Source organism: Callorhinus ursinus, unplaced genomic scaffold, assembly GCF_003265705.2.
Source record: "Callorhinus ursinus isolate GAN/ISIS: 27379988/994484 unplaced genomic scaffold, GSC_fseal_2.0 scaffold8, whole genome shotgun sequence".
Taxonomy (NCBI): Eukaryota; Metazoa; Chordata; class Mammalia; order Carnivora; family Otariidae; genus Callorhinus; species Callorhinus ursinus.
In genome coordinates this window covers 35,374,559-35,398,940 of record NW_027397070.1, presented here as the reverse complement: position 1 = coordinate 35,398,940, position 24,382 = coordinate 35,374,559, and the positions used below count along the sequence as shown (strand labels likewise).

General features: G+C 35.3%; 1 protein-coding gene across 1 annotated transcript in view; it reads right to left on the bottom strand.

The window, feature by feature from the left end:
- The window catches only part of HIF1A (hypoxia inducible factor 1 subunit alpha), a 43,108-nt gene that overhangs the window by 7,887 nt on the left and 10,839 nt on the right, over positions 1–24,382 (bottom strand). The window contains exons 2-9 of the mRNA XM_025869920.2: positions 14,025–14,215; positions 13,510–13,655; positions 13,343–13,427; positions 9,317–9,429; positions 8,553–8,755; positions 3,824–3,930; positions 2,208–2,355; positions 188–408 (exon numbers count right to left, since the gene is read on the bottom strand). Coding sequence (XP_025725705.1) covers positions 188–408; positions 2,208–2,355; positions 3,824–3,930; positions 8,553–8,755; positions 9,317–9,429; positions 13,343–13,427; positions 13,510–13,655; positions 14,025–14,215 — 1,214 coding nt within the window. The remainder of the gene's footprint in view (positions 1–187; positions 409–2,207; positions 2,356–3,823; positions 3,931–8,552; positions 8,756–9,316; positions 9,430–13,342; positions 13,428–13,509; positions 13,656–14,024; positions 14,216–24,382) is intronic.

The following is a 24,382-nucleotide window of genomic DNA, read 5'->3' as shown; positions in this document are numbered from 1 at the left end:
CATTCCCCTGCTTGTATTCCCTCTCTCTCTGTGTCTCTGTCAAATAAATAAAACCTTTAAAAAAAAAAAAAAAAAAAGACTACAGTGCCCAAATGATTACCACAAAAACATGTCCAAGTTCAGTTAAAATAGCCTTGTACCAACAGACATAGTTTTTAGGCAATCAAAAGAATAACTAAAGACCCACCATTGCTGCCGAAATCTAAAGATATGATTGTGTCTCCAGCAGCTGGGGCCAGCAAAGTTAAAGCATCAGGTTCCTTCTTAAGTTTATCAAAGAGACTACTTGTATCTTCTGATTCAACTTTGGTGAATAGCTGAGTCATTTTCATATCTGAAGATTCAACTGGTTTGAGGACACATTCTGTTTGTTGAAGGGAGAAAATCAAGTCGTGCTGAATAATACCACTGTCAAAAAAGAGAGACGAGTAATTCTTAAATGAGCATTGACACAATGTTGGGGGGGGTGTCTCTGAAATAACCTTATCTCTTAAAATTCTTCTTTATGAAAAGGAACATTTTAAGATGCCTTATCCTAATCTCTCATGCATACTTGGTCACATTTAGGGTTTAAAATACCAATATGAAATAAACACATATAAAAATTCATAGTACAAGATAGTTCAAATATTTGACCAATTAAGAAAATTCATTCAGCTATCCCTCTGGAAAGAGTGATGGTGACAAAGAAATATAATAGTCAAGTACATGAAGGGCACAAACAGATCTTCACAATTTTTGGGCTGATTCATATGTAATGAAACTGGCACAGAAGAACTCTTTGGGACTGATGTATGAGGCATGACCTAAGGATGGTCCCAGAATATAAAGATACATAAACACCCAAGGCCTTTCTAAGAAGGGTGCCACATTTTCCTTGATGGTAAGAAAATGGTATCATGGTAACAACTGCAGGATAGAGCTGAAGAGGGGATGATGAACAGATCCATCTTTGTGTTTGGCTTAAATGTTTTGTTGTTCCTTTAATCAACAAATATTTAAGTGTTCACTAAGTGAAATGAACCAAGGATACAAAGTTTAAAATACCTAACCCTTGCCCTCAGAAGTTTGTAACCCAGTGTGAAAGTAGATGTGCAAACAATTAAAAAACAAAGTGGTAATTGCTAAAATAGAGAAGGTCTGCTTCACAGCGAAGCCAACAAACTGAAACTCCGGCTCAAGTAGGGTTTTTTTGGCAGATGGGGTAGGGGAAAAGAAGGACATTCCAAGTGGGTGATTCTTATATAATGGGAAAGCCACAAAAGAACTTTTTGGCACTAATATTAAAACATGAAAAAAACTGTAAGAACAACATTATAGGATAGTGTCAGAAGTGGCAAAAATAAAATGACCAAAGTCTTCCTAAGACAGGTGGCCATAGTTTTAGAAAGATGATGGAATCTGTGAAAGCATGAGAGTAGAGAAAATGACAAGAAATGATGCTATGCAAGTAAGCCATGGTTTATCTTATGATAAAAAGATCTTTAAAACCATTCTAAGGAAAATGAAATTAGATATTCATGCAAGAAAACTCAGCACGGTGGTAATCTGAAAGATGGACTAGAAGGGGGCAGTCACTTGCTGAAGTAGATCAAATGAAAGATTGGTTTATGATATCCTAATATTCACAAGCCAATCAACTAAAAGAAGAGCTCATGAATATACAAGAGCCATGCACCACATTATACAGCCTTTTACAGTCACCTTTATATAGGATTTCATCTAATCCTCATTACAACCTTCTGAGCTAAATGTTATCATCTCTCCTATATGGGTGAAATTCAAAGAAATAAGAATTTCCCAAGGTCATGGAGCTAATGAGTGAAAGAGCTATGACACAGATCTAACTATGCCAAGGCCAGTACTCTTCCTACAAAAATAACGCAATTACTTGAGATAGTATATGCTGATAGATATATAACTAGAACAAACTAATCCAACAAACAGGAGATCTCTGGTTTTTTTTTCAAGGTCTTTTTTTAAAAATGAGAGTGAAAAGGATGGAAACAGATAGCTACCGATATTAGTAGAATCACTGCAGAATAGCTGGCCTGGACACTCCAGTCAAGAGTACTAAAAACCATAATTAGGTAGAAATGTGAAAATAAATTTCAGGTAACATTTATAATCTTCTCTTCCTATGAAAGAACAGATTATCCAAAAAAGTAATGACTTGCTCCCCCAAAATATTTACTTTGCAAGCTTACCTCACAACATAATTTACACATACAATGCACTGTGGTTGAGAGTTCTTAGTGTTATATATGACAGTTGCTTGAGTTTCAACCCAGACATATCCACCTCTTTTGGCAAGCATCCTGTACTGTCCTGTGGTGACTTGTCCTTTAGTAAACACTAGGAGTGGAAAGGAAAGGAAAAAGAGTCACGCAGAGAAAATAACTTTGAATTTTCAATCAAATGAATGGATGCTGAATGTTGGTCATCATTTTAGAAAAGAGATGTTTATTTTAATGGAATCAACTGTAACCGTTTAAACAGAGAAAAAGCCCTGGCATAGCCAAAAATATACATTTCATTCTTCTAACTCCCAAAATAAACTCCTTTCCTGCCAATCTTCACTTTAAATAAAATGAAAGCCAGGAATGAGGGACAGCAGTGACTAAAATTCCTTTAATGACTTAGATGTTGAAAGAAAGACTGCAGAAAGAATAATCTTGATTCTACAGAGAGCATCTGAGCAAGTGGCACTGCTATATTTCCTTAAATTTCTACTGAGGTTTCCAGAGAATTAACAATGCTTCAAAATAACTGTGCTAGCATATCTGACCCTCAACTGGTATCACGCTGAAATCTTTTGACAGTCTAGGCGATCTTAATCTCTTACTGATTTGGGAGAAAGTACTAGATAAATAGTAATGATGACATTATCACGAGGACTGGGGCCCTGACTGCCGACTTGGGCTCATTCTGCAGTTCAAGGCTAATCTTACTAACTCAGTGACATTCAGATATCCCCAATCACACTGGGAAGCCATGTTTTCAGGCAAGTGATATTTCAAAGTCTTACTTACTTGGATCTTTTAAATAACATTCACGAGTAAAACAGAATTGTATCTTATGTCAAGGGTACTTGTTACCACTTGTACATGACACTGATCACCTTCAAATTCATTGAGTTACTGAACAATTATTTTCTGAGTGCCTTCCATGTGCCAACCACTGGTCTGAATACTTAAGTATGAATTCTGAAAATGATGCTGTAATATTCTATGACCTTTAGTCTTTGTATTTAAAATGCCAAGTTAGTTTTATATATTATTAAATGATTCTACTTTAGTATTCGTTATAACAAACACAAAACATAGACTTGATGGTCAAAATCCCTTATGAAGAGTTCTATTAAAACATTTAGTCTAAGAAGGGTGCTTGGGTGGCTTAGTTGGTTAAGCATCTGCCTTTGGCTTGGGTCATGATCCCAGGGTCCTGGGATCCAACCAGCATCAGGCTCCCTGCTCAGTGGGGAGCCTGCTTCTCCCCCCACCCCTTCCCCTGCTCCTGCTCTCTCTCGCTGTCTTTTTCAAATAAAAAAAAACTTAAAAAAAAAAAAAAAAAAAGAAGACGACATTTAGTCTAGGAGAGGCAGCTGGGTGGCTCAGTTGGTTAAGTGTCTGACTCTTGATCTCAACTCAGGTCTTGATCTCAGGTTTTTGAGTTCAAGCCCCAAACTTAAAAAAAAAAAAAAAAAATGTTTAGTCTAGGAAGACTGGTTAATTTTAACCAAAAAGTTACATATATGGCTAAACAGTAAAGAGACTGCAAGAGTTAAATAATTAGAATATCTGTAGTTCTTTAAAGTACTTACTATCATGATGAGTTTTGGTCAGATGGTCAGAGTCCAAAGCATGATAATATTCATAAATTGAGCGGCCCAAAAGTTCTTCTGGCTCATATCCCATCAATTCAGTAATTCTGTTAAGTAAAAATTATAAAAGAAAAAAGAAACTAAGTGATAAAGAAAAATTTTGCTTCTCCAAAGTAACTGATATGCATTAAGAGCATCCTCCTTTGCTTAGAGTGAGTTTACATCTCACCTTTGGTAACTCTACAGTTAACTAAATGCAGTACACACCATGCACTTCTGGTAAGTCCTCTGGGTTCATCCTGCTACTTGACTCTTTTATCCTCTTCACCCAAACTTGATACCTATTTTTTTTTTAAATATTTATCTACTTATTTGAGAGAGAGCGTGCGCGCGCAGAGTCTGACATGGGGCTAGATCCCACAACTCTGAGATCATGACCTGAGCCGAAACCAAGAGTTAGACACTCAACCCACTGCATCACCCAGGCACCCCCTGTTTTTATCACATTTTACTGTACTTACTTTTGGTAACAAGACAGGGGATTCATAAATAGATAGGAAGTACTGCTAAATTAAATGATGAAAAGTTATAAAGGTAGCCACTGACATTTAATTTGAAATATAAGATTAAATCCAGGGCGCCTGGGTGGCTCAGTTGGTTAAGCCATGCCTTCGGCTCAGGTCATGATCCTGGAGTCCCGGGATCGAGTCCCACATCGGGCTCCCTGCTCGGCGGGGAGTCTGCTCCTCCCTCTGGCCCTCTTCCCTCTCAAATAAATAAAAAATCTTTAAAAAAAAGAAATACAAGATTAAATCCATAACATTAGTTTACCATAAAACCAGATTCTTTAACAGTGCCCTTAGGCAAGGCTTCACTTTGGGGGATCAATACTACAGAATTTTAATATCACCAACCAAAGACTATCCACACTAAATGGGAACTTAAGAAATACATATTATGCTGGTTTTAGAAGATGCTCTTATACTTAGTTTTTTAAATAATATAAAATTATAGGAATTCATTTCAGATGAAAAATGATATCAAACTGAAAATGGAATAGAAAATTCAGTTACCCCTTTTGGTTTCCAGGCAACTCTTTTTGGACAGGGATTAGATATTACTTTCTATAACGAGTCTGAAATGGAACCCATTTCATGTGGAAGAGAATACTTAGCACCATACTAAACTGAAATGTTCTCTTTTTTCTGAGTGCAAAACATGAGTTAAACTTTTCATTTTCTCAGGCTTTAGAATTTAAAGGACTTTCTAACTGAGGTGTAAGCAAAGTTACTTAATGTACTGTGTCCAAAAAAACTACAAAAAACACACAGGGGAGATATCCTTCTAAGAAATGTATAATAGTAATACTCTTTGTGTTGTCACACTTTAAGGCAAGATGTGCCATATAGTTTACTCCAAAATAAAAATAGGTAAATAGAAAGTGGTTTATAAAAAAAAACAAATTAAACCAAACCAAGCTAAAATCCAGACTTCTTTACAAAGGGATATCCCTAAACACATCTGCACTAGGTGGCAGCATTACAAAGGAAATTATTTTATAAAAAACAGTCCTATTTCTTTACATTATACTCTAAAAATAACTTTAATTGGTTTTATGTAAGTTATTTAAATAAAATTCCCATGGAATTAAAAAAAACTTCCATTACTTAAATCTTTATATGCATAAGTATGCCTGGTATTGTTCTGGGTGTGAAAATACAAGCTCAAACTCAACATTTAGCTAATCTTCTGGAAGAGTTACCATACTACTTATGAAATAATGTGCTAAGTGTAATGATGGGAATCTGTTGCAGGAATCAGAGGACCCACCCTTAATCATTGAGAAGAAATAGTCGGGTGAGGGACAACTTCTTATAGGAGACTTAGGAGTTGAACATAGGCAAGAAGCAGGGAGAGCAAAACCATTTCAGGAAGACAGGATACCAGAAGCAAAGACAGAGATGAGAAAATGCTTAAGATAAGAAAATGCTTGACATTGTGTAAACAAGAAAGACTCATGTGGTTGTGGGGGGCAGGTGAGGAGAGATGAGGCTAGAGAACTAGATTAATGAGGGCCTTGTATTTTCATGTTAAGAAGCTCTGATTTAATTAGGTGTCTGGTCAGTACTTCTCAATCTGAGTTGAAGTATGTCTATCACTGAAGGATACAAGATGTTAAAATATTTTCCGAGAAAGTCAATTTTATTTAACTTTAGAGAATACATAACTTATATTCTGTACCAAAAAGGGGAGTAATTCAGAAAATCCTATCGAAAAGTGTTAAGAGACTAGGAACCTGTGATCTAAAGCAACTATGCAGCGTATTATTCCTTCACTATAAGCGTCCTGAGGATAAGAACTGTTGCTCTTCATTTCTACTTTGCCATGAACTTGTAGATGCTCAAATAAATGTGTTGAATGACTATATGTGGAAATTGTTACAGTAAATATTATTTGTGAGATATTCTGAATGCCAGAAGTTTGATACATTAGATTTTCTCAAAACTGAGCAAATATTTTTCTAGGTCTCAGTTCTTAGAGGTTTTAGATGTGAGAAGTTCCTAGAAAGAGCTCTAACCAGAAAACAATAATCTCCTGGTCAAACTCAAAACCTTACTTGGTTGATCTCTAAGCTGGCAGTCCTTACTCCTCTGTCATGATCATTTTGCCAGTCTTCTGATATAACCAGAGAGAAATGTCATTCCCTTTCTCAATTCTGATTCTAGCTCCACCACTTTCCTTTCTCTCCAACTTACTTCTATACTTTGCTACTGAGTTCTAAAAATAAAAAATAATTCCTCAAAAAGAGATGGGTATCTTGTTCTATCATATATTCACATGAATAATGGCAATAAACACCCTAAAATACTTGTTAGCTTTTCTATCTTCATTTTTCTGATAGTGGACACCAGTGGTAAAGCATTCACTGTGTGTACTAGGCACTCAACAAACTCCTTTAATCCTGGCAAGAGCCTTTCAAAATATTACCCTTATTTAACAGATAAGGATCATAAAATGTGAAATAGTTAAGTTCAAATACCAAGGCCACACTGTAAGTATCAGAGCTGCAAGCCAGGACTGAATCCAGGATTATGTGATTTTAAAGCCAGAGTTCTGTCACATTTCCTTGTCCAGTGGGGAGGGGGATTCCTATCTATTTTATGATTAAGTGCTTAACATTGGTTTTCTCTTACAGTCTTTAAGTTGACCCTACATAAAGTTAAGTGTTACAAAAGATGATGAAACAAAAGATGCTTATAAAGAAAAACTAATATGCCCAAGATCACCTGGATATAGGCAGCAAAGTCAGGATTTAGTAGTCTGGCTACAGAATCTATGCCTTCAGCTACTATGTTACACAGCCTTACACTAAAAATGGGACAAGCAAGCAAATAATTACAATAGTAGAAAAAATGTTGTGGCAGACATATGCACAAGGAATAGTATAGTTTCTTGAAGGAAGAAGGAAAGCTCCACAAAGGAGTAGATGGCTATTGAAAGGTAATTATGTTAGGGATTGAAGAAAACTTCAGTGCAGAATGGGAAAATGTGTGTAAAGGCACTAAGACAGCAAGTCAGCATGTGGTGGTCTGTAGCTGTAGGATGTAGGGGACCACACCAGAGGAATCGCCTCTCTTCCTGATTAACTTAGAGAAGTGGGCACAGGCCAGGTCATAAATATCTTTGTTGGCCGTGCTAAGAAGTTTGGGTTTTACTGGAGGTCTATTTTTCTTTCAGCTTTTCAAAATGTACATCTTTTGATAAAGAAAAATCTCCTGCCCTCTTCTAATATTTTTATAAACCAAATTTTTTTCTGTGTAAAGATGAAGGGAAGCAATTGAGGCATTTCCAAAAGTAGTATGACAGGATCTAATTTTTACATTAGAAAGTCCACTTTTTGGGAATGTGGATGAGAGATTAAAAGGTTTACACACATCTGTTGGCAGAGAGGCAGCTTAGGAGATTATGGCAAAAATTTGAGTCAAAGGTTATAGTAACGAGCTGAAGATTTCAGTGGCAGGAGAGCAAGGGTAGAAAGGAGGGAATGGATCAAGAGATATATGTAGATAGTAAATCTGTAACATTTAGAGACCAACTGAGTACAGATAATGAAAATAAAAGTTAAGGATAAATTCCAAATTTTTGCAGGAGTTGTGTGTCTACAATGGTATACTAAGCATGCTAGCATTTTAAAAGGAAAAGCAATTTTTAAAGTTGTTTTGGGACAATAGTGGTGCAGTTCAGTCATAGAAATACTCAGTTTATTAATACAAAATAATATCCAGATAAAAATATCAAAGTGGCAATTAAAAATAGTTAGGAACATAAATTTGGGAAATGGCAATAGAAATCATGGGCGATATGTAGGGTGAGGAGATGATCAAACACTTTCCTCTCTAGTCCATAACCAAAAGTAATCTATTCTTCCTCAAATTATGCATTGTCCTTGAAATATGTTTATTTTCTTTTTGAATAAGTTAGAAAGGAAAAAGACCTCATCATTGTGATTTCTGGATAGAACCTTGGTAAAGTACTCATAGTGCATAGTAAGTATTCAGTTAATGTGGCTGAATTAATCTACAAAGTTAATGTAATATTACTGAGTTCTACAATGTATCACTGTATTCAACTTAGTGGAAGGAGGCATAAAGTCTTTATTAGAGTGAACAGTAAAAAAAAATGCTAGGGACTAATTAAAATTTCAAATTATATCTTATGTATCATTTACCTTTCATCACAGTAAGAAAATTTCATATCCAGACTGTGACGACTGAGAAAAGTCTTGCTATCTAAAGGAATTTCAATATTTGATGGATGAGGAATGGGTTCACAAATTAGCACCAAGCACGTCATGGGTGGTTTCTTATACCCACACTGAGATTGGTTACTGTTGGTATCGTAGACATGAATATGGCCTGTGCAGTGAAGTACCTGTGTACAAAGAAAACAGTTCTTTAAAAAATGTAAAATGCTAGTAAAAAAAATGCAGAGATAAACAGCTGAAGTGTGACATGGCAAGGAAGCTCTGATAACCATTATCTTTGAAATCAATAAATGTTTCCCCTATAACACCACGCACGACTCAGGTACCATAAATTACTCTTTAAAAAAATTTCCTTCAGCCAAATCTGGGCTGATTTTTCATTCATCCAGTCAGAGTGGCTTTTTAATTTATTATTTTGTTATTTCTTGCTTTGATGACTGTTTCAACACTGAGCAAAGAAATGTAACAACAATAAATAGAAAATTAAGCTCTATCAAAATTCAACACTGGGTGGATGGCAAAGCCAAATGATGAAGTTAGCTCGGTACACCAGTGAGACAATTCACATAATTTAAGTTCATGCCTCAAACTGACAAATTACTAGTTTTAGATGGTAACTCTGCAAATGCCAATGAACAACTGTATGTTTTCCCTCACAGTTCTAATGCTATCTTAAATATTTGCAGTGTTGAGATGTACATCACCACTTACAAATCATTTTTACTTACTTTCCATGTTGCTGACTTTATGTTCATAGTTCTCCCCCGGCTAGTTAGGGTACACTTCATTCTGAGAAAAAAGCTTCGCTGTGTATTCTGCTCTTTACCCTTTTTCACAAGGCCTAATGAATGAAAGCATGAAATAAAAATTTAAAAACATAATTAAATGTTTAAATTTGTCACAGTAAGAGTAGCACTTAGGTGCTATCTTCAATTAAAAGTCTCAGCATGAATAGCGACTCACATTCCACCACGTCCAAGGGATCTAAGATGCTTCAATCAGTAACTGGGGTTCACAACTACAGTGATTCCCTGGTTTCAAGTAACAGTTAATCACTTCACATTCAAACCAGTGAAGTTGGCAAAATTACAAAGAAATAGAATTATGCTATCAGTTTACAAGCACACCCCAAAAAAAGAACTTCAGCAAACTCCTCCAAACCTTTGCCAAATGTGTTAGCTCAATTAATAATTGAGCACTCTATGTATTTATAGAACTTTTAAAATAGCAACTTTCTTTTTAAAGCAAATAACATTTTTATATATTTGATTTTTCTTTAAATCTTCCTGTAAAGCAGGCATGACATTATTTCTACTTTGTTACTAGAGGAAAAAACAAAAAAATACTGAATGACTTTTCAAAGCAAAATTAGAGTGAAATAAATTCAGGTCTAGTTACTCCCATTCCAAACCTTATAGAACTAAGAAATGGTGAAAAGGAAAAAAATGAAAAGCACAGAGGTGGGGAATAAAACACATATTCGGGGGACAGTAGATAGTTCAGGTTGCTGCAATATTAAGTACATGCAGAAGAGGACTGAGAGGAAACAAACTGAGTGTTACTGGAGTGGTTGGGGGTGGGAGGGATGGGATGGCTGGGTGATAGACATTGGGGAGGGTATGTGCTACGGTGAGCGCTGTGAATTGTGCAAGACTGTTGAATCACAGATCTGTACTTCTGAAACAAATAACGCAACATATTTTAAGAAAAAAGGAAAAGAAGAAGATAACAGGAGAGGAAGAAAAGGGGAGTATGTCAGAGGGGGAGACGAACCATGAGAGATGATGGACTCTGAAAAACTGAGGGTTCTAGAGGGTAGGGGGGTGGGGGGATGGGTTAGCCTGGTGATGGGTATTGAGGAGGGCACGTTTTGCATGGTGCACTGGGTGTTATGAACAAACAATGAATCATGGAACACTGCATCAAAAACTAATGATGTAATATATGGTGATTAACATAACAATAAAAAAATTTAAAAAAAAAAAAAAAAAAGAAGAGGACTGAGAAAGTTAGAAAGGCAAGATGAGGGCTGTAACAATGGAGGGCTCTGGATGGCCTAATGGGAGTTTAGTGTTAAATATACAACATGGAGGTTCTAGAAAATTCTGAGATGGGAAGCACAATCAGGAACTTAAGGTACATTAATCTAGAAGCAATATATATGATGTATTAGAATTGAAATACAATGATGGGAATCAGGCTGAGCAGTAGCAGAAGTAAAAAGAAGGGTGACAAAAGACACATGAAGAACTAGAATCTATAAAAACTTGGAAACTGATAGAAGTAGGTGGGTAGGAGAGAAATTTAAAAAGAAAAAAAAAGATCTGGAGATTTTAAGGCTAGTATATTGAAAGAAAAGTGCCAAGTAGAAAAGAAACAAGGTTTTTTGTTTTTAAGATTTTATTTATTTATTTGACAGAGAGTGACAGCACAACCAGAGGGGAGCAGCAGGCAGAGGGAAAGGGAGAAGCAGACTCCCTGCTGAACAGGGACCCGATGTGGGACTCAATCTCAGGACCCTGGGATCACGACCTAGGCTGAAGGCACTTAACCAACTGACCCACCCAGGCTCCCCTGAAAAGAAACAAGATATTAAGTTTAAATTTAGGCTTGCTTAACTAGAAATGCTGGACTCTTGAGGAAGAAGAGTTCCAGAAGAAGTGTTCTAGTTCTACATACTAATGGAACTAGGCAAGGGGGAGGTTTTGGTGCTGATACAAATTATTTGGGTTTACTCAAATAAGGATTAAATTTGCCCTCCCTAGAAGCATTTGAGAATGGATTTTAAAAAGATGCCACAAGAACCATACTGGTCTCAGTTGCGGTACAGAACTGGGTTGTGGTTGTGGTGCCAGCAGAAATCTACTTGTAAATTCTCTGTGGATTTTCAGTCCTTCATAATCTAAGCTTGAATTGTACTGACCTTTGGAAACCCAAAGCCTTTAAATTAAGACATGAAGATTAATTTAAAAACCAAGGTACTAGCATTTTCCTAATTGGGGGAAAAAACATTTTAAAAGAACTAAATTTTCAGACCTCTAAAAATAAATATTTTTAATAATTTAATGACCTCTAAGTCATCATTTTAGAATTTAAATGAAAAAATAATAGGACTATGTTGTATAAATACACCACTGGTTCTCACTGAAATGTGATACATTGCAGCAGCCTTTTTCTAAAAGTGAAAAGTGCATTTTTGTTTCTCAACAAAACATCAAACATTCATTACATTAGGAATAATTTTCAGTAAGTTCATGTGTTTTAAAAAACCATTTGTCTAAAAAAATTAGAAAAAGTCTGTTTAAAAACATATCTAAACTATATTATGTAGAATATATGTGATTTAGAATAATGCATTAATATGATTACCAAATCAAAACAAAATTTCCTAATATCCATCCATTCATAGTCTAGCCCTAGGTAAGCACTGAACAGCCAGTACAAACCTCAGTCTAAACATCCGAAGTCCTATATTAAACTAATTGACAGCCCGCTTAGGTCCCTGTGTGAAGTGTATTTACTCTTCTTTTATACAAAATTCTAAAAATTATACATTTGCTTTCCAAGTTCAGAGCAAACACAAAGTATGAAATTAACAAACAGAAGAGGCCTCCTACTGGCAAGGTTAAAAGTGGTCACAGAATGTAGTGAGAGTTGGTGAACATGAAAGATCTCCAGAGTACTAATGAGTGTAGACTCGAGCTCATCTAACCTGAGCTTAACCTGCAGTCTGCCATTTACGAACCAAGTAATCTTGGGTAAGTTACTTAATAACTCTGTGCCTGTTTCCTCAGTAAAACAGAAATAGTAACTTCACAGGATGTTACAAGGAAAAAAGAAAGCATATAATATGCAGAGAACAGTGTTCTGGTGCATAGTAATCTCTCAATAGAGGTTAACTATTATCATAAATGAAATGAGATGAAAAAGAAAACCATAGAAATATTCAAAAAGTGCTATGAACTTGAGTTTCTTTAATATAGAATCAAACAAAAATATACTTGAATTGGAGAACTACAGAGAATAATGACAAATTTTCATTGTGGTAACTTTATGAATTATCAGTATACTTTAAGATGGCACAGGTGTGAAGAGACTTTCTTTAGTAATTAAGTTTTTGTAATTCAAGAGATATTTTCCAAAAATCTTAGAGACTTTTTTTTAACAATTCATTCCTAAGAGTTAAGAGGTCTTAGCGGATCTTTTTTATTGTTGCTAATGTGGGGGCATCCATATTATAATACTTGGTAATTTTACTACATAGTCTCAAATAATTGTGAACATTCTGAGGTCAAATAAGCAGCTATTAGGCTCTTAAAAATCTGGTGAACTTTCTCTTTTCTTTATCTTGGTACTTTAGAAAGCTTGAACACACACTGGTACCTTAAGTGTAATCACTATCTAAAATCTTATTTGATTATAACTTCCCCTGGCTTAAAGTTGTATGTTATAAATTGACTTCTTCGAAGGTCCTGATTTTTATTTACTTTTCCATTTTATTTTATGTGGTATTATATCTATATAATTATTCATGGAATTAGGTGGGTTTAAAAAATTTCTTAGGTATTTTTATGGAATTTCTAAAAAATAGAATAACGTAGATTTCACAAAGCACAGAGCAAAATTTTATTAAACATGAAATGATGTTTTGAGCCTTAGGTTAATACAAGAGCAAAACTTAAATATCAGTACCAGTATCTTATTATGTAAAACCACCTGTCATATTAAATCAAACAAGAGACTTTTCTTCTTACCATTTCTGTGTGTAAGCATTTCTCTCATTTCCTCATGGTCACATGGATGAGTAAAATCAAACACACTGTGTCCAGTTAGTTCAAACTGTAAACACATTAAAAAAATTAGATCTATATCATAAAATCATAAAAACATACAGAGGGCTCTTAATATGTGGGTATTTTACCTGAGTCAATCCCATGTATTTATTCACATTATCAGAAATGTAAATCATGTCACCATCATCTGTGAGAACCATAACAAAACCATCTAGGGCTTTCAAATAAAAGCAATTCATCTGTGCCTTCATTTCATCTTCAATATCTAAATCACCTAAAAAAGGCACAAGAAAAATAACTTAAAAGTTATACTTACATGATAATATTTAGATATTTTTATAAATATCTGATACTTTATCTAAAAATTACAATTAGATTTGCCAGTTGTTTTAATGATTATTTAAAGTAACACAGCAAGCAAACCATTGAAAAGAGAAAGAAAGGTCATGTTATTAAAAGGAAGACAAGTAGGAAGTTGGGGCAAGAGAAGAGGGGGAGAAAGGCCAGTATCTTAAAAATTCCTTATTGAAGTTTTAAAAGCAGGTAATAAAAATCACATTAAAGAAGGACTGAGTATGACCACCTTCTAATTACTTCTAATTTCTAATTTTTAGGCCTATTACACTTTTGTAAAACAACTCACCAGCATCCAGAAGTTTCCTTACACGCAAATAGCTGATGGTAAGCCTCATAACAGAAGCCTTATCAAGATGCGAGCTCACATTATGGGGAAGTGGCAACTGATGAGCAAGCTCATAAAAAACTTCGGACTCTTTACTTCTCCGAGATCTAGCTGCATCTCTAGACTTTTCTTTTCTACGTTCAGAACTTATCCTATTTAACAAAAAAGGAGGAGGAAGAGAGAAAAAGAGAAAATTTATATAAGTGAGTTTGCCTTTGCTTGGACAACACTATATATTTTTCTGCTTTTCATGGAACAATTTAAAGAAGCCATGTAAATCAAATTATATAGAGATTTGTCTATTACACGAATGTATAAGTAAGAATGTAAAATACAGCTACAAAAATTTTGGGGTTACTGAAGACATAAGGAACTCTCACAAGAAGTCCAAGATGAAGCTTTAAACCTTTCTGAAACAGGTATTTCCTCCCTGGAATATCAAATTGGAGAGAATGTTTTTGTTTTAACCAAAATCTTAAAAGTCGCCTGCGTATCTAAGGCTATACCCTCACAGCCATTCAGTAGTAGTCTCAACATAAAAAAAAAAAAATCACCATTAAGTCTAGAGAAACTAAAGCTGTACATATTAACTTGAAAACAGGAAGTTGTTAAGCAGGCAGACTACAGACTGCAGCTAAAACTGATTTTTGACTCAAGTTTCTTTTGACGCCAATATTTTCCCATCCTCTACCTCTACCCTACCACATGAGCAATACTGACTGTAAGCTATAGATACTTATATTAGCTGCTATAATAAGTTACCATTTTCAGGTTGCTTCTTCTCTTAGCACCCCTTAATCTATTACTGGCACAACAGGTACCAAATAAAGGCAGGAGTAATAGAAGAAGATGTGGTACAACAGTAAGAATTGAAAGAAACAGGTTAATAAAGATTACTAAATGTGTCAAAACAATGACATATCTTTAGGGAACTCTCCCAAGAATAAAGTCAGTCAGAAAGATTTTCCTAAGTCACACCAAGCAGAGACATTTTCCTCTGCTTAACTGTAGCAACATCTACTCCTCCTGACCCAGCTGGAGGTAAACAACGCTAAATCTGGTTCTGTCCTTAGCTGCTTCCTAACAGCCATTTTTTATTAAAACCTACTATGTGTCAAACGCTAACCTGTACCAGGTAACTAGTTTTCTCATAAATTGCAAATAGGTTAAATATTATCCCTTTTTACAGAGGAGGTTATATAGTGTTAAAAACAGCCATTATGTAGCAGACGGGATTTGAACACAGTTTTTTTTTTTTTTAATCCTAAATCTTTGCTCTTCCACAGTTGTTTTAAGGAAGAATGCTGTTTCTACCTCAAATACTCGGCTGCTGTCCTATGACAATCAACCTAATCCTGTTAAGTCAATTATTTATTAAATGTTGAAAAAAGCCATTACCATTTATTGAGCACTTAGCAAGCAGTATGGTAAGGACTTTGCCAGCATTATTTCACTTAATCCGCCTTACAGCCTATGAATAAAGCATAATTATATCTACCTCACATCTCTCCTCCCTTCAAATCACCTGCAAAACTGCAAGGTTCAATCATAGAAGCAATATTCTCAAAAACAACAACTAAAAAAAACCAGGCAGGGTTCTCAGCACATGCTCCTACTATGTTGTATAACTAATGAATAACAGTGTATTATATACTAATGATAATGTAGTTTTAGCACTTAAGTTTGTGTGCTTCATCTGACTTTTATAACTTAATAAGGAATGTGAATATTTTGTTTTAGTAACTGAACTTTGATACAAATTATTCAATTTAAGCACCTAGATCAATTTAACTTGAGTGTCTTGAGATTTAAGGTGAGCTATTAAAATTACTACTTATAACTAGTGATCTATGCAAATCAGGATTTTCTTAATTTTGCATAATTTTTAAAAACCCATGAAAATAAATTAGACTGGGGCTATCATGAAAATGCAACAATGTCAACAGTCTGTAACTTCATTTTTTTATGTGCTTAGAATTGCCTCATTGTTCTCATTAACTTTAAGTGAATGTTTTAAATTTGAACTTAGAAACAAATGTACAACAATAAAAGTTTTCAAAATCTATTTTATACATATACCAGAGTTCCCAAGTATGGGGGTAGAGATCCAGTGTGTCCCTCCCCCACCACTGGCTCTAGCACCTAACTTTCCTCACTTCTTTCCCCTATGGATTGGCGGGTGAGAGGAAGGGATGGTAGTGGGAAGCAGATTCCTATCTGGTTCAAGTAAAACCACCAAAAAGTGTGATGACCAATGATCTCATGATAAACCTGAATATAAGTTTAAATGTCACAATTAGTCCAGGTGATCAGAATTTGATTAATCAGAAACTTTCATCAGACTTACTCACCTTCTTCTCTTAATTACTCAACCAAATTTAAGCGACCAACAAATGACTACCCAAATCAAACACTTGGTAAAAAATTTAAATCCTTTTATTACCTGCTATATGCTTTTAAAGGGTATCTGATTTAGCTAACCATGGTGATTATCTCCATACCTTTAGAAATACTTGTATTGTCCACAACTTTGAAGATAATAATTGTCAAAAATGTGGCAACTAAATTTTTAAGACAAATCCGTAAGAAATGTGAGCTTGGATAAAACATTTAAAGCATAATATACTTATGCAGGGAACACTAGGAGAAGAAGAATTTCAGGATGAGCCAGAATTCTGGAAGAGAAATAAGCCTCAATAAAATAGGTAATATGGTACTTCAAGAGTTGACAAACCTAAATTAGATTAGAAAATCAGTGTGTCTTCTATTATATAATCTATCTAGACATAAAACAATCAGGTGACCTATAAAAAAAGATTTAATATGGAAATGTATCTTATGTTCTTCACATTTAACTATGGGAGCTCTTAAAACTTTGCTTAGCTAAAAGCTACAACTTCCAAAGTTCTTATGAGTTTCAGCATCTGAACTGCCTAGCTTCTTGTCTACTCAGAGGAAGGCTCTTTTTATCAGTCATACCCCACAGAACTACAGTACTGAACAAGAAATTTCTGGTAGACCCATCATGTAGGCCCCAGAGAGATGATTCCTGTACTACTTATTTACTTACTACTTAGATTGCACAATAAAAGTTTTGTAGACCAGAAGAAAACAGGCAGATTTTCTGCATATAAATAAGGTCACTGTATTTCTCTAAATTATCAATTCCATCTTTTGTTGTTTTTATTAAGTACAGATCCAGTGAAGTTCTGCACTGACAAGTCTACATAAAGTGCTATTTCACATCTGCTAATCATAGTAGAAATCAGTTAAGGGTACAGGAAAAATTCTGTCTTTTGAACAGTTTACCTATTTCTATGACTGTTCTGGGACTGTTTGAGTAAAGCAGCAAAATAGCTTAAACTTTGTGGTACTATAGTTTTCACAAACTTATTATTTTATTATTATTTAACATACAGTACTAGACAAGAAGCTAACAACTGTATCTTAAAATTATTTTGTATAGGAAATATATTTGGGAAAATAATCTAGATCCACTGTCACGAAGCTTCTTGTATACAAAGTTAAATAGCAATAGCCATTTTACAGAGAATGCTTAGTATTCTTTAGATTAACAAGAACACAAAATTGCAGATATTTTAATTCATCTGTGTTGTCTAATTACAGGAGAAAAGCCTGTTAGCATTCCTGATTGTAAACATATGTGACTTTGAGAACTGATGTTAGGGGTGCCTGGGTGGCTCAGTCGGTTAAGTGTCTGACTCTTGATTTCAGCTCAGGTCATGATCTCGGGGTCATGGGGTTGCGGGATCGAGCCCTGTGCCTGCTTCCGTTCTGAGGGTTTGTCCCTTTCCCTTTGCTCTCCCCTGCTAGCATGCCCTCTTTCTCAAATAAATAAACACAAAAAAACACAAAAAACTGAAGTTAGAGCCAGACATTCAAAGTTCTAACAGGTAATCCATCCTATTTCTAATAAAGTTAATGTATACATTTTTTTTAATCTCTCAACTCTATTATTTGCTTCTTTAAAAACTCTTTCTGGCCTTGAAGTTACAAGTTGTTGTTTTCCCCTTCTTATGTTAGTATTTCTACATAGGATAGACCTTCTGAAGTTAAATTCCATGATCTAAAGGATGTGGCATTTAATTTACCTTTCCAAAAAGGTCTGTACCCATTTTTGTCTCTGCTAATTGATGAATGTGTTTATCTACTTCCCCACACACTCTGCAGCAATATATATTACAGATCTTATCTTTTGAATTTTTGTCAAGCTGATAGGTGAAAACTGTACATCTCACTTTTTTTTTTTTTTAAAGATTTTATTTATTTGAGAGAGAGAGAGAATGAGAGATAGAGAGTATGAGAGGGAAGAGGGTCAGAGGGAGAAGCAGACTCCCTGCTGAGCAGGGAGTCTGATGTGGGGCTCGATCCCGGGACTCCAGGATCATGACCTGAGCCGAAGGCAGTCGCTTAACCAACTGAGCCAGCCAGGCGCCCCCATCTCACTGTTTTAACTGCCCTGCATGTCTTAAAGTTTCAGGCCAGAGGAAATTTCCATGTTCTTCAGTTGGCATTTTGGCCTACAGCTTTAAATCCAAACTCCGAGGTACTTACTACATACACAGTGGTATTCTAAACATTTCTCATCAATTAACTTACTTTTTATTATTTTCACCATGTTACAGATAAGGAACCTGGTTAAATAACGTATCCAAGTTTACGGAGTTAAATAAACTGTAGAGCCTATATTCAAACTCAAGCAATTTAGCTCTAGAAACTACGCTGTTAACAGTATTATTACACTGCCTCTCAGAAACTCATTCTAATTACTAAGTATGCATACATCCAGGCATTATAAAGTTCAAAATTTGTCTACTTCACATCTCCAAAGACATAAAGAGAGGTGTGGAGGTTGGCTTTGGAATTTAGGACTTGTAAGCCATTCAGAGGGACTTCATGGCCAGGCTCTTTCCTGGAATCTAATTCAAAAGCACCTATAATGGCGATGCTCTGGGCTCCACTGTCCACCAGCTCTTCAAAGCAAAACAACCTTTAATGGATACTGCCAACCACTAAGGGAAGAGAATCAGAGGCTACTAATTCAATCTACCTCAACACTCCCACCAGACTTTAATTTGTACAGAGGAGTTATTCAAACATCTCAGCTCACTACTGTTGGTGTTTTATTTGCTCAACATCTGGATCCCCAAAGTAAAACCAATCTGCATACTCACTTCAGACGTAGCTAGGCATAAACCAATTGCCAAGATACCTAATCACACAAAGTACCATAAGAGAAAAGATGAAGAGAATTTTCCCCTTCTAACATTTACTGAGCACTTAGTATGTGTCAGGCATTGTTTTAAACACTTTCATGTATTAGCTCACTTAACTATAACTCTATATAGAGAACAAAACACAAGATGGTAGTAAGGGGCCTTCCTGAACCTCAGAATAACCTCCTTCATTTAAGAAATACTCATTAAGGGGCACCCGGGTGGCTCAGTCATTAAGCATCTACCTTCGGCTCAGGTTGTGATCCCAGAGTGCTGGGATCGAGCCCCACATCAGGCTCCCTGCTTGCCAGGGAGCCTGCTTCTTCCTCTCCCACTCCCCCTGGTTGTGTTACTGCTCTCGCTCTCTCTCTCTCTGTCAAATAAATAAATTAAAAAAAGAAACATTCATTAAATAAATATTTATTGCGCACCTAGTATGCACTGTGCCAGTTACAAGGAATGTAGGGATACACAGAACAGCCCTCATGGAGCTTAGACAGCTTCCCACTTAGTCTACTGTAGAAATAGTTACCTAATGCCCTATTTTCAAATGCTGGTCTAGGTGCATCATAATTATTTACGGACATTCAACATGTCAAACTTCTGGGCTCTGTCTTCATAAATTCTGATTCAGTAGATCTGAAGCAGGGCCCAAAATTCTGGGTTTTTTAAAACTCCCAAGATGCATACGATATACAGTGAGATTTGGGAACCACTAACTCAACTACTTCACTATTACTCTGCTTTAATTTTGCCCTCAAATTACTACCACAATCATCATTCCAAAATAAGAAATCAGATATTATACCCTGCTTAAAATCCAATCAAATGTATACATAACAAAATCTATTTTCTAAGGAAACTGTTCCCTGTCCATCTCTTCATCCTCATTATTTCCTATATTCTTTGGCCACGTGGCAGTTACTCAAAAGCATAGTATTTCATTCTTTCTGGCTCAGTCTTCCTCTGCCCGAGGTACCCTTCTCAGTAAGAGGCTTGCTGTATTTATGTGAGAAATATTCAGCATTACTTTGTTTCTCTTTTGTCTTCCAAAACTGTTCCTCTCCTCTAGATCTCACCATTCTGATTATTTTGCTAGATACACATGACCCTTGAACAACACAGATTTGAAATGTGTGGGTCCACTTATACATAGTATTTTTTTTACAAATACAATACAGTACTGTAAATGTTATTTTTCTCTTCTTTAGATTTTCTTAATACCATTTTCTTTTCTCTTACTTTATTGTAAGAATACAGTATATAAAACATATACAAAATATGTGTTAATAGTTACCGGTGAGGCTTCCAGTCAACAGTAGGCTATTAGTAGTTAAGTTTTTTGAGGAAGGCTATTTGTAGTTACATTTTGGGGGAGATAAAACTTATACATGGATTTTTGACTGTGCAAGGAGTTAGCGCCCCTAACCACCCACACTGTTCAGGGGTCAACTGTATTTATCTTCCTCTAAAATTCTTAAAGCTTCTTGGAGGCGGGAAACTACCTCATTCATCTCATTCATCGTTGTATTTTTTTTTTTATTTTTAAAGAGTATTTTATTTATTCATTTGAGAGAAAGAGTGAGCGAGCACAAGCGGGGGAGAAGGGGAGAGGGAGAAGCAGGCTCGAAGCCAGGTCCCCACAATCACGACCTGAGCCGAAGGCAGACGCTTAACTGACTGAGCCACCCAGGCGCCCTTCATCTTTGTATTCTTAGTAGAGATGTGCATAAGTTCTACTTGGCTTTAGTATTTGGCCCTAATCTTCTATTTGACTTTGACTTAAGCCCATGGAAGGCTGACTGCCCCTTCAACATTTTTTTAGGATCCCTGAATTTGTGCTTCATCAGTGCTCCTGTGACACTACAGACTGTGATAATTGAACAGCATAATAATAATCAGTACTATAAACAATGCATACTGTTTGGATTTACTGTGATTACCTGGATATGTACTTTCAAATGTAAGTAAACATTTAGTAAGCATCTGATGTGAGTTAGAAAAAAGCTATTGATTTAAAAAAAAAAAAAATCACCAAGCACTACAACAGTGAATGGCACCAATACTATCACCAAGGAGACCAGATGACTTTGCCAGAGAAGAGATTTGGAGGCACAGGGAGGAAGCAGAGAAACTAGAATGCCAATTTATTAAAAAGAGGTGAAAGGTTTAAGAAAGGTTAAGATTAAGATTATTTTCCCTTATCACTCTAGAGTACAGTATATCACTATACTCTAATGTCTTTTACTGTTTTGTCCTAAGCTAATGTGGACAGGAAAATGCATGAGTTGTAATTAATGCTGTTAACCAATTAAATCAATACCTTTATAATTATGTCTTCCTAGCCCAGCTGGAAACAGAAGACTTGACTGTTTTCTACAATCTTTTTCAAGAAAGTGTTGTAATTTTCATCCTAAGACATGAAAGTTTTCATTAGGTTGATTTCTAATCCTATTGGCTTTTTTCCAGGGCAGGGGGTGGTTACCCTCAGACAAGTATATTTATTATTTAGAGTATTCTTATGATTATTAGGATTTGTTGTTATATTTTCCACCTGGTAATTGCTGCAAAACCGAATAGTTCAAACAGGTAATGTTTAATAAAAAAATGTGCCCCTACTTAATGGAAAAAACAGCAAAAATTTGACATTTCAAATAAATATAAATTAATTTTCAGGATAGCTAGCTATTCTTTGTAATTATTTTCTCCAGGAAAATGTCTTCTAAGTTCTAATCAATAAACTTAAAAATGAACCTTTAGGATATTCATGTTAGAGAATGTCATTCATTTATTCAACAAGTATTTCTTAGTCATCTCCAATGAGCCAGACACTGTTCTCAGCACAGGGCAATAAACAAAACAGACCATGTTACTATTCCCATGGAACTTATATTCTAGGACAAATATATCTTTATGTTTCTTATCTTTATTTGATAGTAGTTACTAGAGTCAACCCCTAACTCACAAAACATTAGGCCTAGGAATAATCGTTGCTTAAAATCAAATAACAAAACTTTAAGAGACAAGGCAAAATCTACGAAAATTAATCTGTGCTTAAAGAAGATGTTACAACACAGCATTATGTGAAAAGTTATACAACAAAATTTGAGTATGAATCCATTTTTGTGTGTAATACATGTGTACATATGTAAATGTGTATATAGGTACACATATACATATGGACATGTAACTCATAAGTGCATAGATAAAACCAGAAAGATACAATATACAGTTAGCAAAGTTTACAAATATTAATAGCAGTTTCAAGATAGCAGGATCATAGAATATTTTATACTTTAAGAAAAATCCATCAGTGAACTGATACTATTAATGCACCTGCATTTGTCAGAAAAATCCAAAAGAAGTAGTCATCTTACTTTTTAACTTGTTTTACAGAAGGATTAATTAGAAATGAGTTAAATGTTTTCTTCATTTTGGGAATGAAGTAGGAACAATCGTATTTCTTTCCAGAAAGTGGAAAGTAGAGACTGAGTAAGCAGTATAATTCAGTATTTTAAGTTTCTCATTCTAATTATTGGCTTTTGAAAATTCAGCATTCATAATTAATTTGAAATTCCAAAATCAAGTGAAGTGGTTTCTAAAGAAAAATATTCAGAATATATGTACTTATTTTTTTTAAAAGATTTTATTTATTTATTTGAGAGAGAGAGAGAGAGAGCGCACATGAGAGGGGGGAGGGTCAGAGGGAGAAGCAGACTCCCTGCCGAGCAGGGAGCCCGATGTGGGACTCGATCCTGGGACTCCAGGATCATGACCTGAGCCGAAGGCAGTCGCTTAACCAACTGAGCCACCCAGGCGCCCTGTACTTATTTTTGAAAGAAACTTAAATTTCTTGGTTTAGGTGTTTATTATCTTACTAGCTTGTCAACATCTTGTAAATATCCACAATTGGAATAATAGAGAAAAGATGGATTATTCCCCTTCCAATAACCTCATGAAAATGTTTAAATACTCAATTTTCTAGTGCTGCAGTAAAATAAGCAAGGAAGAAAGAATCACTGTTTTAAATTCAGGGTACATTCTGAAAAGAAAATCTATATCACATCTGAGGTAGCATTAATGTGAAAATGTTCTATTTATACATTAAATAAATTTATTAATTAGCTAACAGATTTACATTTGTTGACAATATTGTGTATTAAAATTCTGTCTGTAAAAAGAATATGCTTTTGTTTTTCGATTACTCCTAACTAGTGATTTAAATAAACTCTCTCCTGGTTCAAAATTAGTACTGAGCCTCTCAAAAAAAATCTTTTATCTCCTAATATATATAAAGTAGTGGATAAATACCAAAAATGTGTATGTGAGGCTGTTACTCTAAGATGGAGGTTCTCTAATTTTAGCTTGTATCACAGTCACCTGGAGGGATTCTGCAAACACAGATTACTGGGCCTCACCCAGAGTTTCTGATTCAGGAGGGCTGGACGGGGCATGAGAATCTCCATGTCTAACAAGTTAGCAGGTAAGTACCAATGATGCCAGTCCGGAGAACACTTTGAGCCTCTCTGCTCTAAGAAAATACTTCATGTGTCTTTCAAAAATACCCAGATGGTTCAACACCTAAAACTGGTTAAATACTTTCTCTCAAAAAATCTGCCCAAATGCTTTACATACCATATCCAACCTCTTAGACATTAACAATGCCACATACTTAGGAACGCAAAAACTACAAAATACACCAAGGACTTTGACCAGATTAGTCATGGGTTGACCTGTGGTATACATCACAATCACCAGTGGAACATTTTTCCTAGATATCTGTGCCTAAATCCCAACCCTGGAAACTCAAATTGTAGACTTGGCATGTCTCTTTAAAAAACAATCTCCCCCCTCCCAAAAATAAATAAAATAAAATAATAAAAAACAATCTCCCAGATGATTAGCACTCTAAGCTATTCAAGGTTTGTGCTTCACCTATGGGTGCTTGTAAACTTTACAAATTCCTACACTTGACCTTAGCCAAAAGGCCGAGAAATGCTAATTTTACAAATTCCTAAGTCTCATCCCAAAATTACCAAATCAGAATCTCTGGGGGGTGGGTACCTGGAAATCCTTATATTA